Below are 25852 nucleotides of genomic sequence, written 5' to 3' on the forward strand. Positions count from 1 at the left end.
CTCGTTTAGAGGTATTCAGGTTTCAGCTTCCCATCTTGGCTCTGGCATGTGTTTTTGTGTCAGAATACGGCTTCCTGTACTATTCTGTATTTTATCCCTACGAAGGTGCTTACCTGCTGCGACCAGCTCAGCTCTCTGCCCTCTTTACAATCTGAGGGGCTCGAGCTCCTGCTGTGGGGCGTTTACCAAGTGCACACAGCAGCTTGGTGGCTTCGCTCTGCATCCTCTTCGTGCTTTTTTCCCCCCATGTGCATATCACAAAAACTAGATGTAGTGTTGGCCTCAGTGGTGATTTAGGGTTAAAACTTCTTTCCTGGTCACTTCATTTTTCTTGTCCTTGTGCACCATAGGGTTCCCACTGGCCTCTGTTGCAGCCTTGCACTGAAGGTGAGATTAGATTTCCTTTGTTGCAAAAAAGGTTTATTATTTCTCACCCTTCTCTTTACCCTAGTTTTTGGTCACAGTCCCACACTGTGCTGTATTGCTTCCTGAGAGGTGCCGAACCACCAGCTATTGGATCAGTGTTACAAACAGAATCATTGCAATTAAATAATAATAAAAAAGTTACTTTTGAAGGATTATTTTGGTCAGCTTGTCATCAAGCAGTGGAGGAGGAGCCCAGCCCTGCCCAGTGGATGGCAGGCTCTTCTTGCAGCCTGTGCCTCCCATTTGCCTGCCCCCAGTCTCACAGAGCAGAAGGGTTTGTGGGGTGGTACAGTGCAAGGGGGGCTCTGCTGGGACTCACCCCAGGATTGGAGGGGAGGCTGCTGCTCCGGGGTCGGCACAGTGAAGTGCTTCGCTGGAGTGAGCTGTTTGACAGCAATTCAAACACATCCCTGCAGTTTTCTGGTCCTCCCTCGTGTTCTTTTCTGTTCTTCCTAGCCACGTGTCATCTGCAGATTTCATCAACAGGATTGGATTTTTTGCTTCCAGGTCACTGATGTAACATCTAACAGTGCCGGATCTTTTATGAGTCCCAGAAGAAATCCTTTTGAATGTCATTAACCAAACATGAAAAATGTCACTGAGTAGCAATTGCCTTTGGTAATGGTGTTTTGTTGTTTGTTTGTTTGTTTTGACCCATCTCCTAAGCTTTTAAATTCATGCTATTATATACTCTTCTGTTGTGTTGGTTTTTTTTAAAATCTGTCATGTGGTAGTGAACCCAGTGCTAGAAAAGCCCATTATAGCTGTAAAGTTACTTTCAGTAGAGGGAAAAAATAAAACGGCATCTCTACTTCACAAAATCACATTGATCATTGATGTGGAACCAGCCACGTTCCTGTGCTAGTTATCAGCTGGATCCTTATCAGCTTGTCAGAGCTGGGGTGTGTGGTTTTCTGGGTTTCAGCTGACCAACTGAAGTGATCCAGGTGATTTGATTTGTGCCTTGTAAATATTGGTAATAACAGAATTTTCTTTTAGTCGAAGTGAATATCTACCGTGTTCAAGGCTTTACTAAAAACGAACATCAGTGGGCCAGAGACCTCATCTGCTAGTTCTGTAAATACTTCTGCACTGTCTGAATCTGTACAGCCTGGTTTCCAACACAGCAAAGCTATTTTCTGGACATTTCTGACTCTTCTGTGTAATATTTTTGAGCTATATTAACGTATATGAACAGCAGAGGAATCCTCTTGTTTCCAATATGCTCTAGAATAAATTCTTTATTGGCCTTCATTAGGCTGAACTTGAAACTTTTTATCTTCTGCTTTTAACTTTTTTTGTCAGTAACTTTTTTCCTGTTCAATAACCTGTATTATTTTCCATTTATGTCTTCTGTTCTTCATGATTAAATGTGCTTCTTCTTGCTGTCCTCATGTAGTAATTGGATCAAGAAAGATTGAATCAAACACTCTTTCTGATTAAGCATTCAGGAGTGGGATATTTCAGTATTTTTGAGCTTCATCATTTTCTTCTTAGAAATAATTCCAGGAAAATTGATACAGGCTTTCCTAGGTACTCTAGAAACTCCACTGCTGTTACAAGCACATTTGGGAGAAGTAGTGTGAGATAAGTTTCCAGACATGATCGGTTTGCTAAGCCTTTAGGTTCATTGACCTTGAATGTGTTGGGTATCAGTATGAATGTTTGCAACTGAAGAAGTGTAGGTGGCGAGCTACTTTGCTGTACTAGGCCACATTTCATAATTGAAATACAGAAATTAAATAAAGTAACAGCTTATCAGAAGTCCTATGGGAGGCAGCATGCAACTTGCTGCTCTCCCCACAGGTGAGATAGGTCAGGTAAGATTGATACGGTCCCTTCAAATCTGTTCGATACAGGAGTTGTCACAAGATGAGAAAGTGAAGTCAGAATAAAGGTTTGAAGCTCCTGAAGTTGAGCCCTTCAGCTTTCTTACCTCACTTCCGTCTTCCGTAGGTTGCCATTAATGTAATACATTACAGCTTAGTTAAAGCCATATACAAAACCTAAACCTGTGTGTGCAGTCATAAGAGATGCAGAGTACATGTTTTATCCATTTTCTGCTAATATCTCCATGAGGTTCATCCAATTTGAAAGGAGTGCTAAAACTAGATAAAAAGGAAATTCATCTCTTTATAAAAGCCTAATTTCTTAAGTATTAGAAGATGAATAAAATGTTCATACAGGTGAATGTATTAGTTAAAATATTCTGTCTTTGTTATCCACAACTGTTGTCACTCTTTGAACCCTGTTCTCAGAAGAATTTGACACGTTTAACTCCCAACCTTGTCTCTGGATGTACGTTCCAGCATCTCTTACCCTGTTGTTTGTGCTTTCATGCACCGTTCAGTATGTGCATCTTTGTTTTTCTGCTTCCTTCTAGCTGTGTCAACGTGAACTTAGCACAAAAAAAAAAAGACATGGAGTGCTGGTTATGCTGGTCATGCTGTTGTAAAGCTGTAGGCTTGTCTTTTGTGCTAAGAGAAATCCCAGTGGTTTGATTTCAGAGTAGCATATTAGGAAAGTGAAGGCAGAGTTCAGCATATGCACAAAGCGTTGTGGTTCTGGCAGTCACTGCTGAGTCACGAGGTAATGCAAGTTGCAGCACCAGGGAGTTTGTTCAGCCTTTACCCCAGGTGCCACAAGAGCGTGTAGGCAACACCAAGCACACGCAGATGGTCCAGGTTCAGGCTGAGCTGTCAGAGCTGTTGAGGCAGCACGGAGTTTCGTTACCCACCAGCTGGGTGTCTGGGTCTTTTCCTGCCAGGAGGAGGGGGAGATGGAAGAGGCAGGCCTGTGACAGAGAGCTCGGAAAGAAAATGGGGCTGTGCTGCTGAGGTGGGGTTGGCACCAGAGGGTGAAAAAGGTGGGAGTTAAATGTTGCTGCTAATGTTACCTGACCTTTTCCACAAAAAGTGGTGGTTTTCCCTTTGTACGAGCCTTTTCTTTCATAGAGTCCTTTCCTGAGTGGCGGCAGCAGCCTGGGTTTCCAGCTGGCCTTGGCATCGTGGCCACGTGTGGCCTTCAGCCCCTCCTGCCTGACGCACGCCTCCTGCTGCTGCCAGTGCCGAGATGCTGCTGGGCTTCCACCTGCTGGATGGCGAGGTGGCAAGTCCTGGTTCATCAGCAGTGGGTTAACCTGGCAGCGTCTCAGGTGGTCGTAATGGATAAGAGCAAGCCTTCCGTGTAGGGGGTTTATAGGTTGTGTTGGCCACTCAGTACACCCGCCTCGTCTCTCTAGGGGCCGGTGAGCAGCGGTGCTGTGCGCTCCCTTCTCCAGCAGCACTCACACCCTGTCAGCGGGCAGCTGATGCTGTCAGACTCTCCGAGCCTGCCCTTCCTCGAGTGACCTGCCGACTCCGTGACAAGAGGCTTTGCAGGTCCCACATAGGCTGAAAAATACGCAAAATACGGCAAAACCCAAAGCCTCGTTAAAGGCATGGAGGAAACCTCGGCAGATGAAGGATTGTAAAGCTATCAGAGCGGGGCAAGCATTACTGATCAGACTAAAACGCTACCTCAGCGAGCGTTCCTGATACCTGGGAAACTGGACAGTGTCTCACTTAAGTTTTCAAAATGCCTTCATTTATTGTGCTGTTTTAAACAATTAGGTTTTTTAAGGCTTTTAGCAGTGTTTTTTTATGGGGTTGGGCAAGTAGAAGGAAGGCATGGCTTTTGAGAAGATGTGGTAAAAGTCATGTTAATTACTGAAATGGAGATAAGAGTATTTGATGTAACAGAAATGACTGCGGAGCCCAGAATGTAAGCGTATAATGATTCAGCTGTAATAAAGAAGAGGTACATATTTTCTGCTAGTGGAGTAATGCACTAGAAAGTAATTGCTCTTAATAACCTGGGGGCTTGAATTATTCATAAAAGTAATGAAAGGTGTTTTTAGCATCAAGGACCTCACCACACATCAGAGAAATCTGACTGCGATTTTAAGGACACTTGCAAATTTAAGTGTGACAGCAGTAAGATTTTCTTAATATTGTGATGCAGAATGATTGATGTAAAACAACATTAACAGAAAGAATGCGTGCTCAGAGAGCACCAGCAGGTTCCCCACTGATGAGCAGAGCTAACTTGGATGTATGGCTTACACTTGCGATCTTCTAGCTCAGGAAGACTTTTTTTCTTTTCTTTTCTTTTTTTTTAAACAATCAGCCCTGTGCTGTGCAGGCAGTGTGACAGGAGACAAGATGGAATGCGATAATTCAGCAGTGTCCTACGGACAGGTGGTTGCATCAGCCTCACGGCAGGCTTCGGGTGCATTCAGCTGAAGGCTTGTTAGCTGCAAGCTGTTGGTTCTGTGGGCTAAATCCGTTCAATGGGACAGGCTTTACAGCCTTGATTGTATCAATATTTTTTACCTGGTTACTGATCAGTTGCTAGTCTCACATTGGCAGTTTCCCGTAAGTGTGCCAGTAGGTAGATCTGTGTTAGCGTCAGGATCCTACAGACAGGGCTGGAAAGGGAACCCTAACGCAGTGTAGCTGCTTCCTCTAGCTGGGGACAGGTGGTTTCTTTGCTAAGTCATGCAAGAAAATCCCTGTGGACTTTTTCCTGAATTTCTGATTCTGTTGTCCCAGGGACACTGGTGAAGACTTCACTTCTCTTCCCGATCCCCTTCTGTTTCATTACTGTGATGTGTCAAGAAGCCCAGGCCATGGGATTAGATTTTATTCATCCCAGATGTTCAACGCTTCCTTTCACACTGCCACAGGCTCTCACGTGGCAGTGACAAGGATGAGGGTGATTGAACTGGGAGGGAGTCATGGCAGAAAGTTTGAAAACTGCTGCTCAAGACAGATTTCATCCCTTTCAGAAAAAGTGGGCGGTAAGGCAGAGAGGTGGTGGTAGTATTTCGCACACAAATCTGAGTCCTGAGATTTTAGGCACACCAACGTGAAAAAAACACCTTGGGGCTGGGGGAGAGGAGTGGCTGACGTCAGCTCTCAGAGCGTACAGATGACAAACCTTGCACGGTGACCTTCGGTCAGGCAGCGTGCCTTTGAGGTGGGATTTATTGGTGAGCCACGTGGGCATCGCCAGGGAAAGCACTGTTCTAATGGAGAACATTTTGCTGCATCACCATGGCCTTCCCTTCTCTCCCAAAAGCAAAAATGATTCCACTTTTGTTTTTGTTTTGTTTTGTTTTTTTAATTTATTGAATTTCACCATTTTCTCTATATTGAGGCAGGGCGGGATTTCTCTGTGGGCTTTCTAGGGCTGCATGTAGCGTGACGTAACAGTCCTCATTTCTTTTCATTGGCGTGGCTTAGATCGACAGCAAAGAACGATGCACCTCAAAACGGGGGAGAGCTGAGGGTCTGATTCTGCAGAGTCACCAAGGAGGGGTGTGTGTGTGTATGAAGTATAGACATATATATACATAATAAAACCTTTAGCACCAAATGCTTTATACTGAAAGGTGTAAGAAAGACATGTAAAATCACACAACTCTTATTTCGCAAGGTACAAACCAATGAATAAGTTCTATGATGGAGAAACTGCTGCTGTTGGTAGAAAACTCTTATCGAGAACAGGACCCTGTCCCAGATGTCTGGTCAGAGCACCAGTTCCCCCACCTACCTGCTCCTAGCTCGTGTCCTCAGGGTATATCAGGATTTTCATTTAGCTTATGTAGTCTTCTGTGGCAGAGACCTCGTTGTTCAGACATTCTTTATGTCGGATAATACAAATGACCTGTATACAGACCTCTTCCATCTAGAACGTTTGGATTATTTTCATCCTTAACAACAGTATTCCTATTGACCAGAGCCGATTTAAATGCAAAATGGCTGCTTGCTGACAAAGTGGGTGTAGCTGTTTCCTTTCACGGTGTGCATCTCAGTACTAAAGCCCTTATCTGTATGAGAGGAAGCAGTTTTTGTCTGTGAGCAGCTAGACATCCGTTGCAAGTATATAAAATAATCAGTCATTTCTAAGCGCTGCTTTTAAGCCACGCAGGACGTTGGGTGTGGGTTTTTTCGTTGTTTTGTTTTTGCTAAAACATAGTGTTGAAGTGGATAATAAACCCTCCATAACTCAAAGTGCAAACAAATTTTTAAATGCTGAAAACCAATTTGGGAATCTGAAGGTGAATATTTTGAAGAGTCTCTGCCACAAGGCAAAACATGCTTTTCTTGAGCCTTTTTTTTTTTAAAAAAAAAAATGCAGATTCCCCTGCAGTCCATATACGTGCCTCCAAAACACAAGTACTGCAATGAGTGCAAACGTACGCTCCAGAGTTCAGAGCCACAGCTCGGGGAATCTGAATTTCTTGTTCTCTTTCCCTGTGTTGCTGGTGGATTGCTGTATAAAGAAGCTTACCGAATATCTTTCGGGCTCAGCTAACTCTTAACTAAGTTCACTATACTGTTAACTGAGCCTAACTAAGCAGATCTGTAAACAGAAGGGCCGTGGCAGAATAGTGTGTTATGCCAGGTTCAGCAGGTTTAGATGAATGGAAATATGCTAGAGACTAAAGGCTGACAAAAAGATCTGCTTTTGGAAATCATCCCGTGTTGCTGATCGTGGCTACTGCCATTTTGAATCACAGCAAATTGTGTGGGTACACTGTAAGTTTGCAACCTGCCTTTCCTCTTTTTATAAATTTCTATGGGTGTCTCAGCTGCAATTGAGACATTTTAATAATGGGGTGATGTGAAAGAGTTAAATAAAAATAAAATTTCAAAGCAAAGCTGATTTGCTTTGCCCCCAGCCAGCATTCAGCCTGGATTTGTGTTATCCTGAAGGCTCTCTTCAGGAGGTCTTACACCTACAGAACTGCCAAGGAGATGGTGTACAGAAGGAATAACCCGCCCCTCCCTGCAATGAAGGCACACTTAGGTGCGCTGTTTTGGAGCAAGCTGCTTTGCTGATATGAAAAGAGCATCTCTGTAAGTTCTTTTTTACAACTACAGGGTAGCGAGAGATGCTGCTCTGCAGCAGGCAGCCAGACAGGCGCACGTTAAGCAGACGATCTCTCCAGCACAGTGGACCTTTCCAAGGAATTCCAGGCAACATCTCCTTCCTGTCTCTGTAGATGGTAAAATAGCATCTGACATTCAGGGCTCTTACGGTGCTGCAGGCAACGCGTGAGCGTGAGCAGAGTAACAGCAGTGCGGACCCACCTTTATCCACTGCGATGGAACCGCAGGTTTTGTGCTGCAAATTTCCCCAAAGCCAGGCTGCAATGCGGATAATGCTAGAATCAGATGATAAGAGGCTTCTTCACAAAAACTTTCTGACCATGTTGCCCTAAACCCAGGGGTTATACAACGTTCAATGAGATTTGTGGTTGTGTTTTAGAATGGGGATGTCAGGGTCCTGGCAGTGATGCTGCAGCAAGGAGAAACAGTGATGACAATTGTTCCACTTGATTTCAAACCTGCAGTGAAACAGCCTGTTATCAGCAAGCCCTTCACTGCACGGTGACAAAAGGAGAGGTGGGAATCCTTCAAACTGTGTTCCAGTTTGTGCATTTTCTTTAGGAAGAAGCTGATTTTAATCCCTACATTTCTTCTCCGTATGAATGCTGCCGAATTTCTTTCTGCAGACTACCCAGTGTGAATGGAGTTTTGTGAGAAACTCTGATTTGGCCTTTTTCCTGTCAGACTTCATTTTTCCTGTCAGACTTCATGCTTGTGGCTAATATTTCATTGGAGATAAAGTCATTCTGATTGTTTTGCATAATGTCTATATATGACATCCCACTCATCCCCTTTAAAATCTAATCCAAGAGACAAGTCTGTTGTGCCAACATGTTTCTGTGGGTTTTGTTTTTTCTTTTTCATTACTGTAGCCTCCCAAAAGAAAAATAAATTGCTTATCTACTTCTGCATCTTATTTCCAGTGACAGATCTTGCAAGGTGTTTCTTCGTGCCTTTTGCCAACCATGCTTTGCAGAAAGGATGATACAGCTATCCACAGCAATGACTGAATAGTAAAGCATTGAGTCAGTTTCTTCGTGTATTAAATTTGAGTCTTAATTTGGCTTAATGAAGTGTTGAGCTGGACTATCCTTCCTTGAATCTGATTTGTCTTTTAAAAATGAAGTGTTAATTAGAAAAAAGTGATACAGCAACTTCAACTGTGAACAAAGACAATGCATGAAATCTGTTTGGTTTTATTCCACTAATCCACTTTCTGAGGTTCTGTTTAAAGCTTGCCATCTTCACAGGACACACCTCAGGGAACCAAGCATCATGTCAAAATTAGCTTGCTTTAAATATTGTTTTAAACCATCATGTGAAGAAAACTAAGTATGCACAAGCGTAACTGAGATCCCCTCGAAGGGCATGCGTAGCTGTGGTTTTGTGAGAGCCACTTGGAGCCAGCGCTCACTTGCAGAGCGAGGGCTGGGTGCTGGTCCTGGGGTGCTGGGCCTGTCCCCTCCAAGCACCACGCGTGCTGGGGAATGCTGAGGCGTGTGACGGACGGAGAAAAAAGGGAAGCAGGGCTGTAGGGTGGCTGTGGCTGCTGTCGGTGCGCGCCCTAATCTCCTGTGTTGGTCACCAGCACGCCGCGTAACCCCTTCTTTGGGGGAATGCAAGTCCCTGGCATCACTCCTAAATACCAAGTGCCTACGTAGCCAGGGAAACAGTAAATTTTCAACTACTTCAGAAATCGGAAAGGAAAGCATCACACAGTTTGGGCACTGGCTGTGTGTCCCCAGTGTGTTTCTCAGAACCAGAAGGTGTGCAGAGAGAGCTGAATGCTGACTGCACCGGTCGCTTGATGGGACTATGTATTTTTGAAGTCTTTATGCAGTGCTAGATAGCAAGGGAAGGGGGAATGGGGGAAAGATGCTCTGCTCTGTGTGGCACTCTGGTGGTATTGGGAATTAGAAATCAGGTAATGGGATTTTTCTATCTGGATCAGCCTCTGGCCGTCTTCAGCATGTTCAGGAAATCACTTTACATCTCTGCTTCCATTTCCTTGGCTGCCAAATGAGCATAATGATAACTACCTCCTCTGAGTGTTCGTGCTTCATTAGAGCAATAAAACATTTCAGAGGAAGGAGTCATAGATGTGTGATTTATTAATCCAGCAAGGTCAGACTGAACTGCCTGTAAACAGCAAAAGAAATTGCAGAATGAGGGAGAGGTCTCCTGGAGCTGAGTGAATGCTGCTGCTCGGCATGCTGCCAGTGAGCAGGATTGCCAGAGAAGGTGAAGCAGAGCTTTCGAGTCTTGCCCGAACAGGGAGCCAGCTGAAAAACAAGTATTTTTTCTCACCTGCCGCATATCAGCTCACTGCAGTGACTCTTTGGATGCTCCATGCACCTGTCTGTTATTTTATCCAGAAAGAGGTTTTGTTTGTTCAGTTCTTCTGCATGGCTGTTTTATTAAGATGCTCTGCATGGCTTTTTCTGTATGTATGACTAGTTGTGATGTGACTTTATGCATGAAGACAATAAAATAAAGTGAGTCAAGAAGATACTGAGATAAACAGATGAGCAATGTTTATAAACCATGAGAGTCTCCTAAATTTGATAACCATCAGTTCTAGCCAGTACGTCTCGTGGTGCTAAAGAAAGAAGAAATCAATATTACAGAAGCTTTTACAGAAAACTTATGAGCACGCTTTGTTCAGGAGCAATCCATGAAGACCGAAGCACAGCTAGCACTAGGTGCTTATGGAAGGGCTTAAAGAGAAGTCCCTTGCTGAATTCACAAACTGTTTAAGGGCATTAAATTAGGAAACATGGAAACGGGCTTTAATGTTGTTGTTGTTGTTGTTTTAGTTTAGCGGTGTATTTGCAGAAGGAGAAAGTGCTGTAATAAATTACGAAACTCCTTTGAATACTGTGGCTGAATAGACAATTAACAGTGTAGCCTAGTCTCTGCCAGAGTTATTAAGCATACCTGCTCGGGTTTGTATTTTATGGGATAAGCGGATTAGTATGAACTGTTTCTCTAATAGGACTTTCCTTCCCCAACAAAATCCTTAAGATAGAATTTCACTGTATTTAGGTACTGCTTTCCAATTAAGACAAGGTTGTAGCGTACATTGGCATTGCCGTGCCAAAGCCAGGATATTTTTTTGATGAGCACGGAAGCCATTTTCTAACTACAACACTGCATATTTCCATGTACCCCGATGCTTTGATCCTGGTTTCAGGCATATTTACTGTTAACACTGGTAAAGAAACATTGGCACGCCGCTTGCTGGAGAACAGACCAGGCGTGTGGACCCTGCGCTTCGTCCCAGCACACAGCTGCTACGTCCACGGGTAGCTCTTGTAGGAGCTGTGAACTTACCCCTGCTGTGGCCACAGAGGGCCCAGGCATGGTCCTACTCACGGCTGTGAATCAAAACTGAAGAATGCAAAGGAGAAGAGATGAGTGGTTGGTGGGAAGAGTTACGGGGTTTTAAGACATGCCCTCAGAGAACTTGATTCCTGCTGAAGGATTCATGTGGCTGCGTGTGTGGGACGCTTCTCTCCCTCTCTCTCTGTAGTGAGAGTTATTTCTTATTTGTACTTTAAAAACTTAGTTAAAAGCACCAGAATCAGGAAAATATTTAGTTGAAGAGATCATCTCCTAAGTCTCACCTATGTTGCACCTTTTTGCCATACTGCCCCACAATGTTTCCCTCATGCTTATCTTAATTTTGTGCTGGTAGCACACAGGAACATAAAATGACAAAATAACACAGGAGAGCTGGGTCTGGAGGATCCTCGTAATGCTCCAGCCTGGGAGCCTTGATCTGTTTCTCTGGGTAAGATTAAAGCAAGCATTTCTGAAGGAGGGAATAGATGAGGCTTTGGATATGTGATGGGTTTACAGAATTCAAAATTCTGTGCTGAACTGATTTCTTATTCTTGATTACTAAATAGCCTCAATGGTTTCAAGTTGCAGCTAAGACAAAAAGGGCTGGTTGTGCACCTTGTGTGTTGCCCAGCTGAAAAGTAAAAAAGCGCCTCTGATTAAATAATTTTTATTTCATTGTGGTTTGCAATACTGAGTGATAAAAGTGAAATTCTCATCTGTACATCCAAAACGCTGAAAGTTTTTGTTTCCCCTTTGCTTTGTTTTCGGGGGGGGTTGGTTTAAGATTTCATCTGTAATTGTGGGCATCAGTATGGCTTTGTTAGCGCTGTCTGCTTCTCCAGGGTAGCTCCTTGCACACTCTGCTGTGCAGGTCACGGGTTTCACGTTTTCTCCTGTACCTCCCAGAGGCCTCTGCAGTGATGCTGAGAACTTGCTGGTCCCGTCCTGTATCGCAGAGGAAGGAGGTATTGGACTGAAAACCAACAGCAAAACTACATGTAAAAATGTATCTCTGCTCATTGGCAGTAATTTTGTGCCCTCAGGCAAGGTGACAGTGGCATGCCCTTGCACTAGCAGTTAGCTAGACGAGATCAATACATACAAGAGGAAGAGACAGATACATAACAGATCAGGAACACATAACAGATCAGAAAGAGCATGTATTTACAAGTCCTGATGGTATGTTGTGTTAGTGATCTCTCTGGATACCAGCATATGATAACGGGCAGCTTCTTGTTGTACAGCAGAGATACAGTAATGCTGTTACAGGTCTCCAGAGGGAGGCAGGATGGCTCGTAACGCATGGCGTTACCAATTAGGTGAAAGTAAAGCAAAGGATCTCCATGCATTGTTTAAAAAATATACTTGGGCTCTCTGTGTACCTTGTTTCAAGTTCAAAGCTGTGCTTTCCCAGAAATCAAACTCTCTGGGACTTGACCTTTCTGCAGGGTTGTTTACCAAACGGCTTGTGATTTCTATGTTGTTGCTTTGCTGTTTCCCTGCTGCGGCTGGAAGCGAGCACTGCAGCGTCTCCACCTTAGCCTAGGATTCTGGTGCCAGACTGCATGAGGGCATTGGTCACAAGCTAGTAATTTAGACATTAATACTCTTTCAGCAATAAAAAACATTACTTTGATCTCCCCCAGGGAACTGTCCAGTCCTTTTGCATGCACGCTCCTTTCTTCTAATCTCACTGGTAGCAATTTTTTTTGCTTTTTCAAAAAAAAGCACTTTGTTTTAGTGAATCATACATATCAAAGCATATTTTCCTCTTCCCTGTTCTCTCAATCCTGTTGTTTGTGGTTCTTTCCTTCTTGTTTCTCTCATTAAAACGTCTCTACTTCACTTTCATTTTCTGCTAAGTATTTGAAAAATTAACAACAGTAGGCGCAGAAAGATTTCTGCCAGTGTGAACTGTATCAGTAAGTGTTTGACATGACTTGCTGAGTAGGGAAGGGGGGGCAATGGGGAGCGACTTTATTCAGCAGCAGCTTTCCAGCACTCGCTTTGCTTCCTGTTTGCAGGCAGAGTTTTCAGGCAGCCTTTCCAGCATTTCTCTAATCTCTAAATGCATGTCTTCCAAATGTGTTCCACAGGTGCCAACAAAAAAGCTGAAGAAATATGAGAAAGAGTACCAAACTATGCGAGAGAGTCAGCTGCAACAGGAAGATCCCATGGACAGATACAAGGTACGGGAGATGCTGTACGGGAACCTGGTTCGTTGGCTAAATTATGTGGGAAGTGATCCAGTTGTAGCAGTTAAGTAGAGGTGCACGTACCATGCTCACCTCTCTAGGATATGCTGATGCAGATTTCAGGGAATTAAAATGGCAGGTGAAACTCATCCCCTTTCTTGAAAGAGCACTTTGAACACTTGGACTTAGTGTTTTACAGGAGTATTTGAATCACAATTTGTTACTCTCAAGACATCTTCAAATAGCCACATATAATATTTTTCTTCTTTCAGTTTATATGTTTGTAGGTAACTCTCCTGCTGTTGCACTTTTACGGGAGATCTTCATGAGACGCAGAAACAAAGGGTGATTCTCAGCTACAGACACAAAAAGGAGAAAATACACATTGTTCTAGCACAAGCTGTGTGCAGTAACATCCACAGAGACTTGGAAGATGAACTCTTCCTTGACTGATATGATCCTTGTTTTTCATCTGTTTGTAGGAAACGTTTTTTTGTTAATATAATGCCTAGTACAGTGGGATCCTGAGCTCGCCTGGAGTCCTAATGTACTACTGCAATAGAATTCATAGTAATAAATATCCTGCTTTAGATCAGCAGAGGAATAGAGCTTCAGTTATTAATATGATAGCTTGATAGTTCACAAAAAAAAAGAATAGTTCTTAAATTTTGGATCAGTATTGATTATCTTTCTGGTGTATTTATTTTATTGTTACTGCTACGTTCTGTTGCCATAGATTTTTGTGTGATGGAGGTTCTGCCTCTATGTTTATACTTTACATAGAGTTCAGGATTCATTTATTACTTGCTTATTTTAAAAAGAGTTTAGATTTCCTTAGGTGAAGCTGCCGGAGTTGAAGCACTTTACTGCGTATTGCCCAGTTTTGCTGGGAATTGATGTTGCTTACACACACCTGTATTGTTATCCTGCTGTTCTTCATCGTGCCTTATTATGTGAAATGACATTGCTGTTGGTATAGAGTATGCCTGGAATGTGGAGTAGTAAATAATAGGGTGTGCAAAGGTTTACACAGTATGTGAACGTAAGGAAAGTACACCATGTTCAGAAAACCACAGTGTGAAAACCTGTGGCAAAAGACTATGCCATGCTTCATAAATAGGATGAGATAGAGTTACAGTTACAGAGAAAGTAAAACTGACTTTTTTAATTTTTATTTTTTTAAAGTATTTACCTGTGAACAACGATGTTTTAAATATAGTTCTTTTTATGTTAAGGAGTGTATGTTTTATGGTTCATGAGGACCGGGACTGCTGTAGCAGCCAAGAGTTGTTAACCAGAAAATTTATATTAAAAAATAAAATAAAAATTCAGTGGTTCACTCATGCTACTGTGGAATTAAAATAATGCTTAAAACCCAAAGAAGGCTTCTTTAAAGCTCTGTAGGAGCACATTAACTAGTTAATCTTGGGCAACCGACGCTGAAGAATATTATCCCCAAACTGCAAACGAGGATATAAAAAGTGGCTCTTTGGCCACTGCCTGTGTGAGTCACTGTCACAGTCAAGATCACAGCCCAAGTTTGGGCTTGTACTTTTGTAACTCACTGGATTGGTTCTGCTCTTCTTACTGATGCTGTGATTAGAGAGAGGCTCCATAACTGGTTAGCTGCACATTAAATGCAAAGTTTGGACTCATTTTTCAGCTGATGGATGTCATGGAGAAATGCTTGTAAGTGTTCCCTGCTCCTTGTCTTGCTTGTTTGATTTTATTTATGTGTCAGGCTGAGACTGGTGGGAATGGACATTTCCATAGTGTTTCCTTGTGGGCAGAAAGTAAAAAGTCAGCTTCACTTCTCCCTTAAAAGATCACACAGCAGCCCATATGCTTACAAATGCATTTTGTTTTGGCAGCGTCAGTGCTAGACTCTGTCCAGCTGGGCTTGGTTTGGGAAATGACTGAGTCTCCACTGCTTTGAAGAGCTGGTATTGCCTATGAGCGCAGCACTGCTGCTAGCTCCCTCTGGCCTTGTGTGCTCTCTGCCTGGGCTGTGCCCCCAAGGCCCACGTTGTTATACTTTTTACAGTTTTTCTTCCAGAACAAAATGTTATTTTCATTTACTACCCAGGAAGGAAGTGTTCCTTAGATGCATGGAGATCCATGCCGAATATTCCTCTTCCAGGTCGAGGAGGAAACGTGCTTGCAGTTTGTTGACAGTTTTTAGTTATAGCTGTTACAGATTTGTTGTTTGCAGTGTGTCACAGTTCTTGTTGCCAAAAGACATTTGTTGGGACTATAGAGATGTACCTCAGCAACGGGGGTGTGTTGGCACTTCTGAATTGCAGTGAGGAAGGATGTCTCTCCGTGAACTGACCTTCTGGGCACAGGAATGCTGGGGCTGAGGAGCCCCAGGAAAGATGCCCTGTGGCTGAGGGCAGCAGGGGTGTATCCAGCCAGCTGGCAGGTGCTGCTCCAAAGCCACCAACCCGAGTGCTCCGTAAGCTCCAGAAAAGGGCTGGTTTTGCGATGCCAGGCCTGCCGTTCACCAGTCACATTTTCTTGACAGGTCGAGTTCATGTGCTACAATAAGATGTGTTACATGCCACAGGAGTTCCTGCGCGGCTCCTGTTTCACGTGTTGATTGCAGTAGACTTGATTTACCAAAAGAACAGTATTAAAGAGAGCAATGAGATTTGGTGTTTATTTTCTCCTGTATTTACAAGTATTATGCAGGAAAAGTGTTTCGTTTTTTTTTTGGACGTTTTCACAGTCAACTAATTTTATCTTCCATTACTCATAACAAGTTATCACTCATATTTTTGTCAGATTTTAAAAGGGTGTAAAAGTAAACAAGTTCTAAATTCCTGTTTGCCACCACTTTTCATGATTGTCAGTTAAAATAAATTAAAAATTGCCTATAGAAGTCAATAAAAAAGTGACCTGTATGTGCAGAAAAAATAGCAATATGATTCAGATTGATATTTTTCTATATTTTTTTTTCCGTGTTTGAGAACAGAACATCTCATATAACAGGGTTGTGGTTGATTTGATAAGAAATTGCTGAAGTTGGATTTAGGAGTCTTTGATTTTAAATAAAAAGGATATGTCCATGCAAAGTTGGTGGAAGTTTTCCAGTCAGACCCTGCCTGTGCCCAGGGTTCTGTTCTGAAGGTAGAAACCCATTTTCATCTGTGGACTTTGTTGCACGACAGAGATGTTGTCTGTCCCAATAAAGGTAATTTGGAGATAACAGCCTTTTGTTTGTGTCTTCAAACTGGAAGCAAAAACTAATACACTGGTCATTTTTATTCAGAGTCCTGATAACTGAATGGTAACTGCCATGAGGAAAAACGTAAGGTAACTCCTGATGTAGATTTTTTTGTTTGTTCGTGGTTTTAAGAAAATGGGAAAAAAAAAAGAAAAAAAAAAGAAAAAAAAGTGCTGTGGCACTTCCAGGAATATTTTTTGAGTCAACAAGCAAAAAACACAAACCACCTCCAGGTGCCTCTGTTTTGCTTCCCATAAAAAGTTTTCCTGGACAGTTTGCTGTGAAAGCCTTTTGGCTTTCTAGGTGGCATTTTACAGGATTTTCCTTCAGAGCTGCCTTCACAATCCAGAGCTCTTTCCAATGGGCTTACGAAGACTTCAGTTTGCTTGCATCCAGGAAAGTGAATTTTAATCCCTGCTTTCATTCTGGCACTGAGGACCTGTTCTTGCCCAAAGATCTGTGGTTTGGGTGTTTGCTCATCAGCAAATGTGACACTGAATTGCTTAACGAGGTTTGTGGCTCGTTACACCCAGCTTGAGTAGCAGCATAGAGAGAATACCTCATCATCACTAATCGTGTCTGGTATCGCTCCTTCATGCTGGCTGAATGGGAGCAAAGGGTGGAGTCTAAGCCTTTCAGTCTTCCTGGGCTGAGGCTTGCCTGCTGCTCTCAAGTTTGCCTTCTTTCCGTCAAGTATGTAATGGAAGTTGGAGAATATCCTCTTTAAAAATAGGAACCAAAAACCCACTGAAGATTTGGCTATTTTATTTTATTTTGGCTGGCTTTGTTGGTATTAAAAATTATTTTATATCCTGTTTTCACTGTCTTTACACCAATGGTTGAAAGCAGTATTTGGTCTGTGACTTTACTGGAGGTAAGTTTTTTTGTGTTTGTCCGTACCAGCGGTGTTTGTCCCTTTTGGAAATGCAGTATCCTCCTTTTAAAAGAGTTCACCAGATGCCTTTTGTAACAGGAAAGAGGAATTTGGGAAAGAGGGAATCTTGTGCTTTAATGATTGTAGAAACTGGGTGATACCGAAGAGAAGGAAATCGTTGGTATAGTCAGTAAGTTGTTAGTGGTGTCTAGAGAAAAGGGAGGAAGCTGTCAGTTTACACCAAGGACAACTAACAGGTCTGACTAGTTGGCTCATGTCAGGTTACAAAATACTGCTTGCGAGTCCTGCTATAATGAACCAGCTCCATCTATTGAGCTTCATTCCATTGCAACTGGTATTTTATAAAAACCCTGTGTATTTCTCAGAGGCATCGGAAGTAGTTTGCTAGATACGAAAAGCACTGTTTGATATTTTTGTCTTCATTGTGTAACGTTAGGTTTTATTTAGACGTAAGCAGATAAGAGTTTCCTCCTGAGGAAGGAGGCAGTTTTTCACTGCTAGATCTGGGGGGAGGAGCTGGAAAGGACAAACCATCTAATCGCACATACTGCCCTGTGTGGAGGAAGAGTAAAGGTGGCCCAATGAGAGACTCAGCTCTTAGCTATTGACTGGATGTCCAAGGTAAGAGATATTTAACTTGTTAAAAATGTACCGTGCAAATTTCAGTTTAAGAGGAGGATAGCGCATTTCCAACCACGTAGCTTGCTTTCCACTTGTCTGCGAATGCAAAGCAGGAACTCCGAACTTCACACCGTGCAGCTTGCTTTGCGGACACACAAGCTTTTGGCAAAAGCATAGCAAAAATGTTAAAGCAAACTTCTTTCTGGGTTATTTTGTGGAAGTCTAAGAATTTGCTGATTCCTTGCTCTAAGCAACATCCCTATGAAAAGGTATTGGTGCTGTAGCACCTGACAGTAATACAGTCCTGATTTTGTCCCAGTTTTTAAGTGAACTTATGACTTTTTGGTAACTGCTCACTGACAGACCTGTGTCTATAAAAACCAACACTTCTTGGATGGTCTGAACAAAATACAGAAATAAAGCTTCATTGGAGTTTTTTATTATTACTGAAGATAGCAATTTGCTGTTATGCTTCAAAGTATATATAATCCTTACAGGATAATTTTACTTTTAAAAATTCCTTGTCTCAAACAGAATATGATGTGATTTAAAAAAATCCCCAAAGTTAGGTGTCTTTTAGCAATGGTTATTTTCATTGCATGAAATCACAAGTATTTTAGAGTTTCTGTAACAAAACAAAGTTATTTAAAGTACAGTCTTTTGGGGAGGAAATGAACTTACTTTCCTGTAAAGGGCAGTGCACAATCCACTTACACAATAATGTCCCATTAGGGAGAAAGTATTTGCAGAGGTTCTGCTTCCTGCCGCAGAGGAAGCTAAGACAAAGAAGAGACCTTTTTTAGCATCCTCTTAGAACTGTAGTTGTCCTTTTTTAAGACAAGCATGCAAAAACTTTTTGCAACAGATGAAAAACAGTTGTTTCACTGCGGTGAGCTTTGGAAAGAATTATTTGAGCATAGCTGGTGAGCAAGAGGAAGTGAAGACTGGTGAATAATATGCTTATGCAAAGAAATCATGTTTTGTAGGAAAACATTCAATGAGCAACTCTTGGAATTATTTTGTTGTTCTAAGTGCTGTTAATATATTCCCTTTTACTGTATGTCTTAGGAGAGCATAACCTTTCAAGTGCCCTTTTTGAGATGTTAGCATGTAGGTTACTGTTTCTCCATCTATAAACTTCCATGTGAACTTCGCATTTTTCTTTAGTTTCCATAGCAAACAGATTCCCTTTCCAGTCTCTTTTGCAGTCACCATGTGACTGAATGTCAGCTTTTTTTTTTTGCTGTCTCAAAATCTGTTTGAGAAGGGCATCTGTATGAGGCTCACCTCGCTGTGTTCTTCTGAAGCCAGGGGATTTGATGCAGACTCCTGGAAGTCCACCAACCCACAGATACCTTCTGAATATAATTCTGCTTCTCAGCCCTAAATAACAGTCACATAAATTGATTTTTAAGAAACATGAATTGCTGGTTTTCTTTTTTTTCCCAATGCATTTCCTTCACCAGTTAGTGCTCTACGTAGTCATTTCTGCCTTTGTGGAGCGGGTAGAAGGTGCGTGCAGGGGAGGAGCAGGGCCTGCAGTCTTGAAGGTCTACATTTTGTGTTGTTGTGCATCATGGGCAGAACAGGTTCTGGACCTGTACTCAGGGACTGATGTCCCCTCTCCATCTGGCACTTTTTCTCAGCAGGTGTCCTGTAAAATGTACCTGTTGTCACTGGTGCAAGTTACAGAGAAAGCATACAGGAGGATGTACGTGTTATATGAGCTATAAGGAGTTCCCTTCTAAGTGCTGTTCTTTATTGGTCCCACAGAGGACAAATGGCTGGTACCACGGCATCTCCAGAATGGACTATTTTTATGGATTGCCTGCAGATGAGGTTTTGTAAAATGGAGCAGAGGACAGCTTTCTACATGGAAACATCATTTTGAGTTATCTCCCTGTTCACTGCTGCTGGGTGGGATTTTATCTGTCTTATTTCTTTTGATGAGGAGGAATCAGAAAGCAGATGTTTTTATTGAGAGGACTGTGTTTACTTTTGACAGAGAAATCCTACAATCAGTGTGTCACTTCCGTGACTCAAACATAACCATTGGGATGTAAGTGGAATTGCTGCATTTGCACTGCTGGCTTAATTCACTGTTGTTTCCCAGAGCAGCAGTCCTGTCTTGATGTGCACTCTTGCCTTATCAGTGTTTTATACATACAACATATTCGCTTACCGCTCCTTAATATCAGTAAGAGTTAACTTCCTCTTTTGGTTGTTCCTTTCTTTCTGCAGAGGGAAAATCGCAGGCTCCAAGAAGCTAGCATGAGGCTGGAGCAGGAGAACGATGACCTTGCCCATGAGCTTGTTACAAGCAAAATTGCCTTACGGAATGACCTGGACCAGGTAATGCTGAAAGAGATGGCTCCAAGCTCCAGCTTAGCAATACTAGTTTTAGTAGCCCTGTTGTTTGCTCAAGTGAAAGCATTTACACAAAATTAAAAGCATTGGTATTTGTGCCTTTGTTTTCCTGACAACCTTAATTCTAGTTGCTGTATCTCCACGTGGATGCAGGCATAGGCATACACAGCAGTGTATCATTAACATTGACCGCACCTTCTCTGTTGCGGTTCATTTTACAAAATGTAAGCCATAATCTTTTAGGCAGGTACCAAAGAACAAACGTTTACTGGAAAAAGGTATCACATATTCCTTGAAAGACTGATTTTAAGGGAAGTTGCTTTGCAGAATGTCTGCTACCTTATGTGGATCTATTTTTTTCACAGCAATTTCAGTATAGCCAACTAAATTAAAAGAGAATGAAGTGGTGTGGTATGGAATACAGGAGGGCCATATTCCACCACCCCTCATGATTAGCATCTTGCTTAGTGAAGGCTGTAGTGCCTCTTACAATGTAAAATCTTTTCCTGCAGGGGTCTCTCAATTTGATTTTCTCTATTTATTTGGCTTCTTTATCTAACCTCAGAATTGTAAACATCATTGGCCACAGTAGTGTATTTCTATTTAGTCAGACCCTTGGCAGCTAGGCTCTTCTGATGTGGATTCGTGTGATTCTAAAAATCTGAGGCACCTTGGCGAGCAAGCATGGGCAGATAACCACTTTGCCTGCTGGAGTGGGCATTGTGGTGTAAAAGACAAAAACACTGCATTGAGGTGCTCTGTCTTCCCCAGGAATGTAAAGCAGCTTTATATCTGCTTCTGCCCCTGCTGTGTTCTGAAGTGTCATGACAAAGCTGTTAGACATGTACCTTTGCCAGCCCCATTCTTTGCTCTCCTGCATTTTAGCAGTTTTTCTGCAGATGAGTGGCTCCATTAAGTGTTCTCACACCCCACCTCAGTTCAGTGGCACTGAAAGAAAAGCTTTGTGCTGCTGCACTCCTCACTTGCAAGGAGAGGTGATACTGTACACCATGGCAGGTGCTTGGAAAACCTGGAATGACCACATAAAAGGAGGAAAGATTTTTAGTTGATCCTCCAAAGTATGTCCTAAACATGTCTTCTGTCAAAAATACCTTTGTTATCCCTGAGCTCTTTTGTTTTGAGATGTCAGCCTTATCCCTTGTCCGTTCTGTTGCTTCTCATTTTTCCTTTCTCCCATACAGCCTTGTATACACATTGAGCAATGCAGAAATCCGTAGTCCATCTCTTCAGACGAGGTCTTGGTGGAGCTGCTTCTGTTGCTCTCAGTCACCACTAACACCCTCATTAATAATTAACACTGTAGCAGTAGATAAGCTAATACCATCGGTAGTAGAGAAAAACAAAGTGCAGGTCAGAGACAGTATCTGTGCTGTTGTTGTTCGTAATATCATTTTCCCTCTTATATTTCCAGCAAGTAATATTTGACTACAGTCATTGCCTGTTCTGCTCAGTAACTGGGTGGTAAAAGTGATGTGGTGCAGTATGTATCTCCCAGTGGGGGAAGTCAACAGAATATATCCAGTTGTTGAAAAATACATTTCTCTCCTGGTGCTCAATCCGGTGATCAGTGAGGATAGTGCTCACAGAATCCAAAAAATTCCCAGTATGTATCTACATAAGCTTGGCCCTTTAAAGAAAGGAGAAAGTTTGTATTCTCCAGGACGCATACAGTATCAAGTTTCTCCAGGAAATAATTGTTAACAAACCTTTTTTTCTGATGGTTCTGTTTGTCTCTTATACTTGCCTAAGCTCTGATGCTTTGTAAGGTACAGTGCAGGCACCTAGCCTGAAAGATAGAAAAATGAAATGAGTTATCTAAAGTTAGACAGGAGCTGAATCATGCTTTCTTCTCTTACATTAATGTCATTCCCAACAAAAATATTTTATATATCGTTTGTACTACGACATATGATCTATGCTTACCTGTCACCTGGGCATGGGTAACACTTGACAAAAGGGTCCTTTTCCACAGTTGGAGCACAAAGAAATAATTTAGAAAATAGCTACTTGAAAAGGGAATTTCATTTACAAAATAGGTTGGGTGAGCCATCCAAGGGCAGGAAAAGGCAACTCTAGATCCTGAAGCTGCAGTATTTGTGAGATCTATATACACCAATACACTTATATTGGCACAGATAACATGATTTACACCAGTGTTTCTAATCCTAGGCTGAAGACAAAGCTGATGTTTTGAACAAGGAACTTCTCCTGACCAAACAGAAACTAGTGGAGACAGAGGAAGAGAAACGGAAGCAGGAAGAGGAAACCGCTCAGGTAAGGCATTCTCCAGTCTTTCCCACTAAGCTGAATGCAAGCAAAAGGATAATCTGAAAAGCACGAATGTATTGTGGTTACGGAAGGGATTTTTGTCTTCAAAATGCAGTGTCAGTTAGAAGTTCAAAGTGCCAGGGTATTTTTTTTCTAAGTACATGTTTCAGTGTTTTCCTGAATGTCCAATTTTCCATATCTTACTCCCTTCGCAGTATTATAACAATCATTTTCGTAGGTGGTAAGCAGTCACAACTAAGGAGGCACGATCAGATGTCTCTTAATTATCTAAAGAGGGTTACTGGAGGAATTGTTGCCTTCTAAGAGGCTGCTGGTTCACTGAAACAAAGCTATGGGCATTCCTCTCAGAAGTTAGAATCAACAGGACAGAACTGAGGGTTGGAGTGATTTTGCTGCCCAGACCTGGCCTCACTCAGTTGCAAAATGTTCAGTCTTAGTTTTCTGATCCTACATATCTTATGTGCTGAATACTGATGTACACCTAAGTATGCTTTGAGAGTGATACAGGGACTCTTATTTTTGCCATTTGATAACAGTGACTGTAACAATCGATTTTTTTTCTTTTTTTTTCCTCTCCCTACAAGTTCTGTGTTTAGTATATAAAAGGCAATGGAGGCCTTAATCCTGCTGAAATGTCTCTCCATGTTTAGTGCTTCTTAACGGTGGAGGAATGAGTTAGCTGGCACAACTAAAACAGATTCCTGCTTCCGTTTCTGTTGGCAACTAAAACAGTTTTTTTTTTCTCCTGTTTTGGAGATGAGCGTGATAGTGCTGAGAGATTCTTCTCCCCTGTTCCATCTCCAAACAAACAATTTGTCTGCCCAAACCTTGTGCAGAGGGAAAACAACCAAACAACCCAACAATAAAGCATGTAACTGTGGACCATGCTGCACTATTTAACATGGAGAAAGAAGACTCCTGTATAGGACAGTTCTCTGAACAGTGATACACTGTATCACAGTAGAGACTTTTTTTTGTTATCGTAGGTGTTTGTATATTGAGTAAAACAGACTTTCTTACTAATTTCCAGTTCTTCAGAAGTAGAAAAAGATGTAGAATTGTTGTACACACAGCAAGACTTTGAGAGAACAATTTGATGATGCATTTGGAAAGCTTTTTTTTACACAGTGTACTGTGTAACTTCTCTCCTTCAACTCCTAGCTGAAGGAAGTCTTCAGGAAGCAGCTAGAGAAGGCAGAATCTGAGATTAAGAAAACTACGGCCATTATTGCAGACTATAAACAGGTAATGGTTCTAGAGACACTCTCTTTTATTTATTTGTAAACTTTTTTCAACCTGTTCTGAGAGCTGAAATTTTAGAGTTGCTTATCTCATTCTTTAAATAAGATACATTATGTTTTAGGCTTTCAGAAAGCATTATAATTTGTGGTAAATCTTTTTGATTTTCCTAATAGTCTGCTAATTTGGGGAATCAAGAATAACCCATCTTTAAGCTATTTTTAGTACTGTAGGGTGAATGTTTCTTTGCTGTGTGACATAATGCAGTCGAAACATAAACCAGTGGAAACATAAACCAGATAATCAATAAAATGTTCTGGTGTCCATGTTCAAGTTCTGTATTGAATGCTGCCATATTTTTCGGTCTCAGTTATCCCCAGCAGTGGATTTGTTAAGGGGGAACACACATACCTACCTGTGTGAGGCAGAATTTAAGAAATGTTAGCTCTAAAAAAAAAAAATGCCAAAAATCTTAAGTAATATTTTAATAAAATAAACTTTATCTAAGAGACTGCTTTCTCTGCTCCAGATTTGTTCCCAGCTGAGTACCAGGCTGGAAAAACAGCAGGCAGCCAGTAAAGATGAACTGGAAGTTGTGAAGGTGAGAGTGATGCCTCTACATACAGGATGGCTCTAACGCAAGTGTGGTCAGTGACACAAAAAAAAAAGGGGAAGTGATATTTATTGCGACAACCGTAACATCCAAACAGCTGTGCTGATAGCTCCACGTGCATTTTTCATGCAATGTGAATAATTCAAGGGTGTATCTCCTTCCAGTGTTCTTTATCTTGTATCATACAGGCTGGAACTCTCAAACTGAAGTGCATATAGATTTTCATGTAGAAATGTATATTTTTGGCAAAAATGTACAGAGGCTGTATTTACTTAGATGTTTGCTTTAAATGAAAACAAAAGATGGCTGTCTAGAGGAGAAAACGTGCTGCTACTCCAGCATGCGTGCTGGAGGGGATCAGCATTGCTATTAGGACACTGTTTATCTTTGGCTTTCTACACTTGCCTACCGTGTAAGTTAAGCAAAACAGTTTTAAGTAATTAGCACAACTTGGTTCATACCCAGAATTTCTATAGCAGTTCCTCCTCTCCCTTCTCTAAACCCCATTACTAGTATCTGCACTGATGGTAAATATTTCCTGATCAGGTAGTAATTCCATCCCTCTTCTGTGTCACTACTGAGTAGGCAGAATCATTTTCTCTCTGCTATAACTTCTAGTTTTTTCCTTAGTACTCAAGCTGAACCTGATTTGTTGCTTTGTAGTGACAATTTTTATCTGTTATTCATCCAAAAATACACTAGTATAGATGTTCCTATAATTTGCTGAACAGTTCAATATCCTGTGTTTGCTTGTGACCCAGACCAGCTGTGCTACATCTTCAGCCATGAGCGGCTGGCTCACCTCGCCAGGTAGCACGAAAACTTTACTACTGTGTGTCAGATGTTGTTAGCAAAAAGGACCGTCCCCTGGGACACTAACCAAGCATCAGGAAGGCAGTATTGTCCCTTGCAGCAAACACAGGCTGACTGCTTCCTTCTGGAAATGTGGAAAAGTTACCTGGGTTTCTTGGAAATATCAAAATCTGTATGAATTTGGTCAAGTGCTTTTGTGGAAGTTCCCAGCATGTAATTTATTCTTCTGAATTATGCTGACATAAATACTGCAAAATATGAAAAAGCTTTGGTAGCAAGAAGGTTTGAGTAATGAAGAGGAGCAAAGGCATTAACAGAGCATGCTAAATTGGCTTTAGGATTTCTTTATACTGTTTCATGCACTCAGGAAGTTGTTCAAGAACTTCTCAAATTCTCTTAATGTCAAGTGTGAAAACTTCAGCACAGAAAGGCAGTCTAACATAAAAATGGCTCTTCCAGGAAACAGAGCAACTCCTGTAACATGGATTAAAAACGAGCTTTCTGGCTATTTCAGGGTAAAGTGATGGCCTGCAAACACTGCAGTGAGATTTTCAGTAAGGAGGGGACACTGAAGCTGCCTTCTCTAAGCATGGAGAATAAAGGCATAGAAACAGATGATGAGAAGGATGCACTGAAGAAGCAGCTGAGAGAGATGGAGCTGGAACTTGCACAGACCAAACTGCAGCTTGTGGAAGCCAAGTGCAAAATTCAGGTACGTGGAATGCAGGTACTGCAGGGCAGTCTCCTTAGCCTTGTCGTACTCTGTCCAAGTTGATCTGTGCAAGTTATGAATCATGGGGAAAAAAACATTGCTAAAGGGAGCATATGCCTGTACCTACTGTATACCTGTGAACTTCCAGAATC

The 25852-nt window shown here is 42.0% G+C and overlaps 1 protein-coding gene across 19 annotated transcripts in view; it reads left to right on the forward strand.

Annotated features, from left to right (window-relative positions):
• The window catches only part of RABGAP1L (RAB GTPase activating protein 1 like), a 253556-nt gene that overhangs the window by 225848 nt on the left and 1856 nt on the right, over positions 1–25852 (forward strand). For 14 of the 19 annotated variants that reach the window (XM_080601910.1, XM_080601907.1, XM_080601908.1 and 11 more), the window contains 6 exons: positions 12806–12898; positions 19888–19998; positions 22204–22308; positions 23485–23568; positions 24092–24163; positions 25503–25700. In XM_080601910.1, coding sequence (XP_080458036.1) covers positions 12806–12898; positions 19888–19998; positions 22204–22308; positions 23485–23568; positions 24092–24163; positions 25503–25700 — 663 coding nt within the window. The other 5 variants (XM_080601914.1, XM_080601913.1, XM_080601906.1 and 2 more) reach the window with 3 other exon arrangements.

This window comes from Anser brachyrhynchus (assembly GCF_964034855.1).
Source record: "Anser brachyrhynchus genome assembly, chromosome: 8".
Taxonomy (NCBI): Eukaryota; Metazoa; Chordata; class Aves; order Anseriformes; family Anatidae; genus Anser; species Anser brachyrhynchus.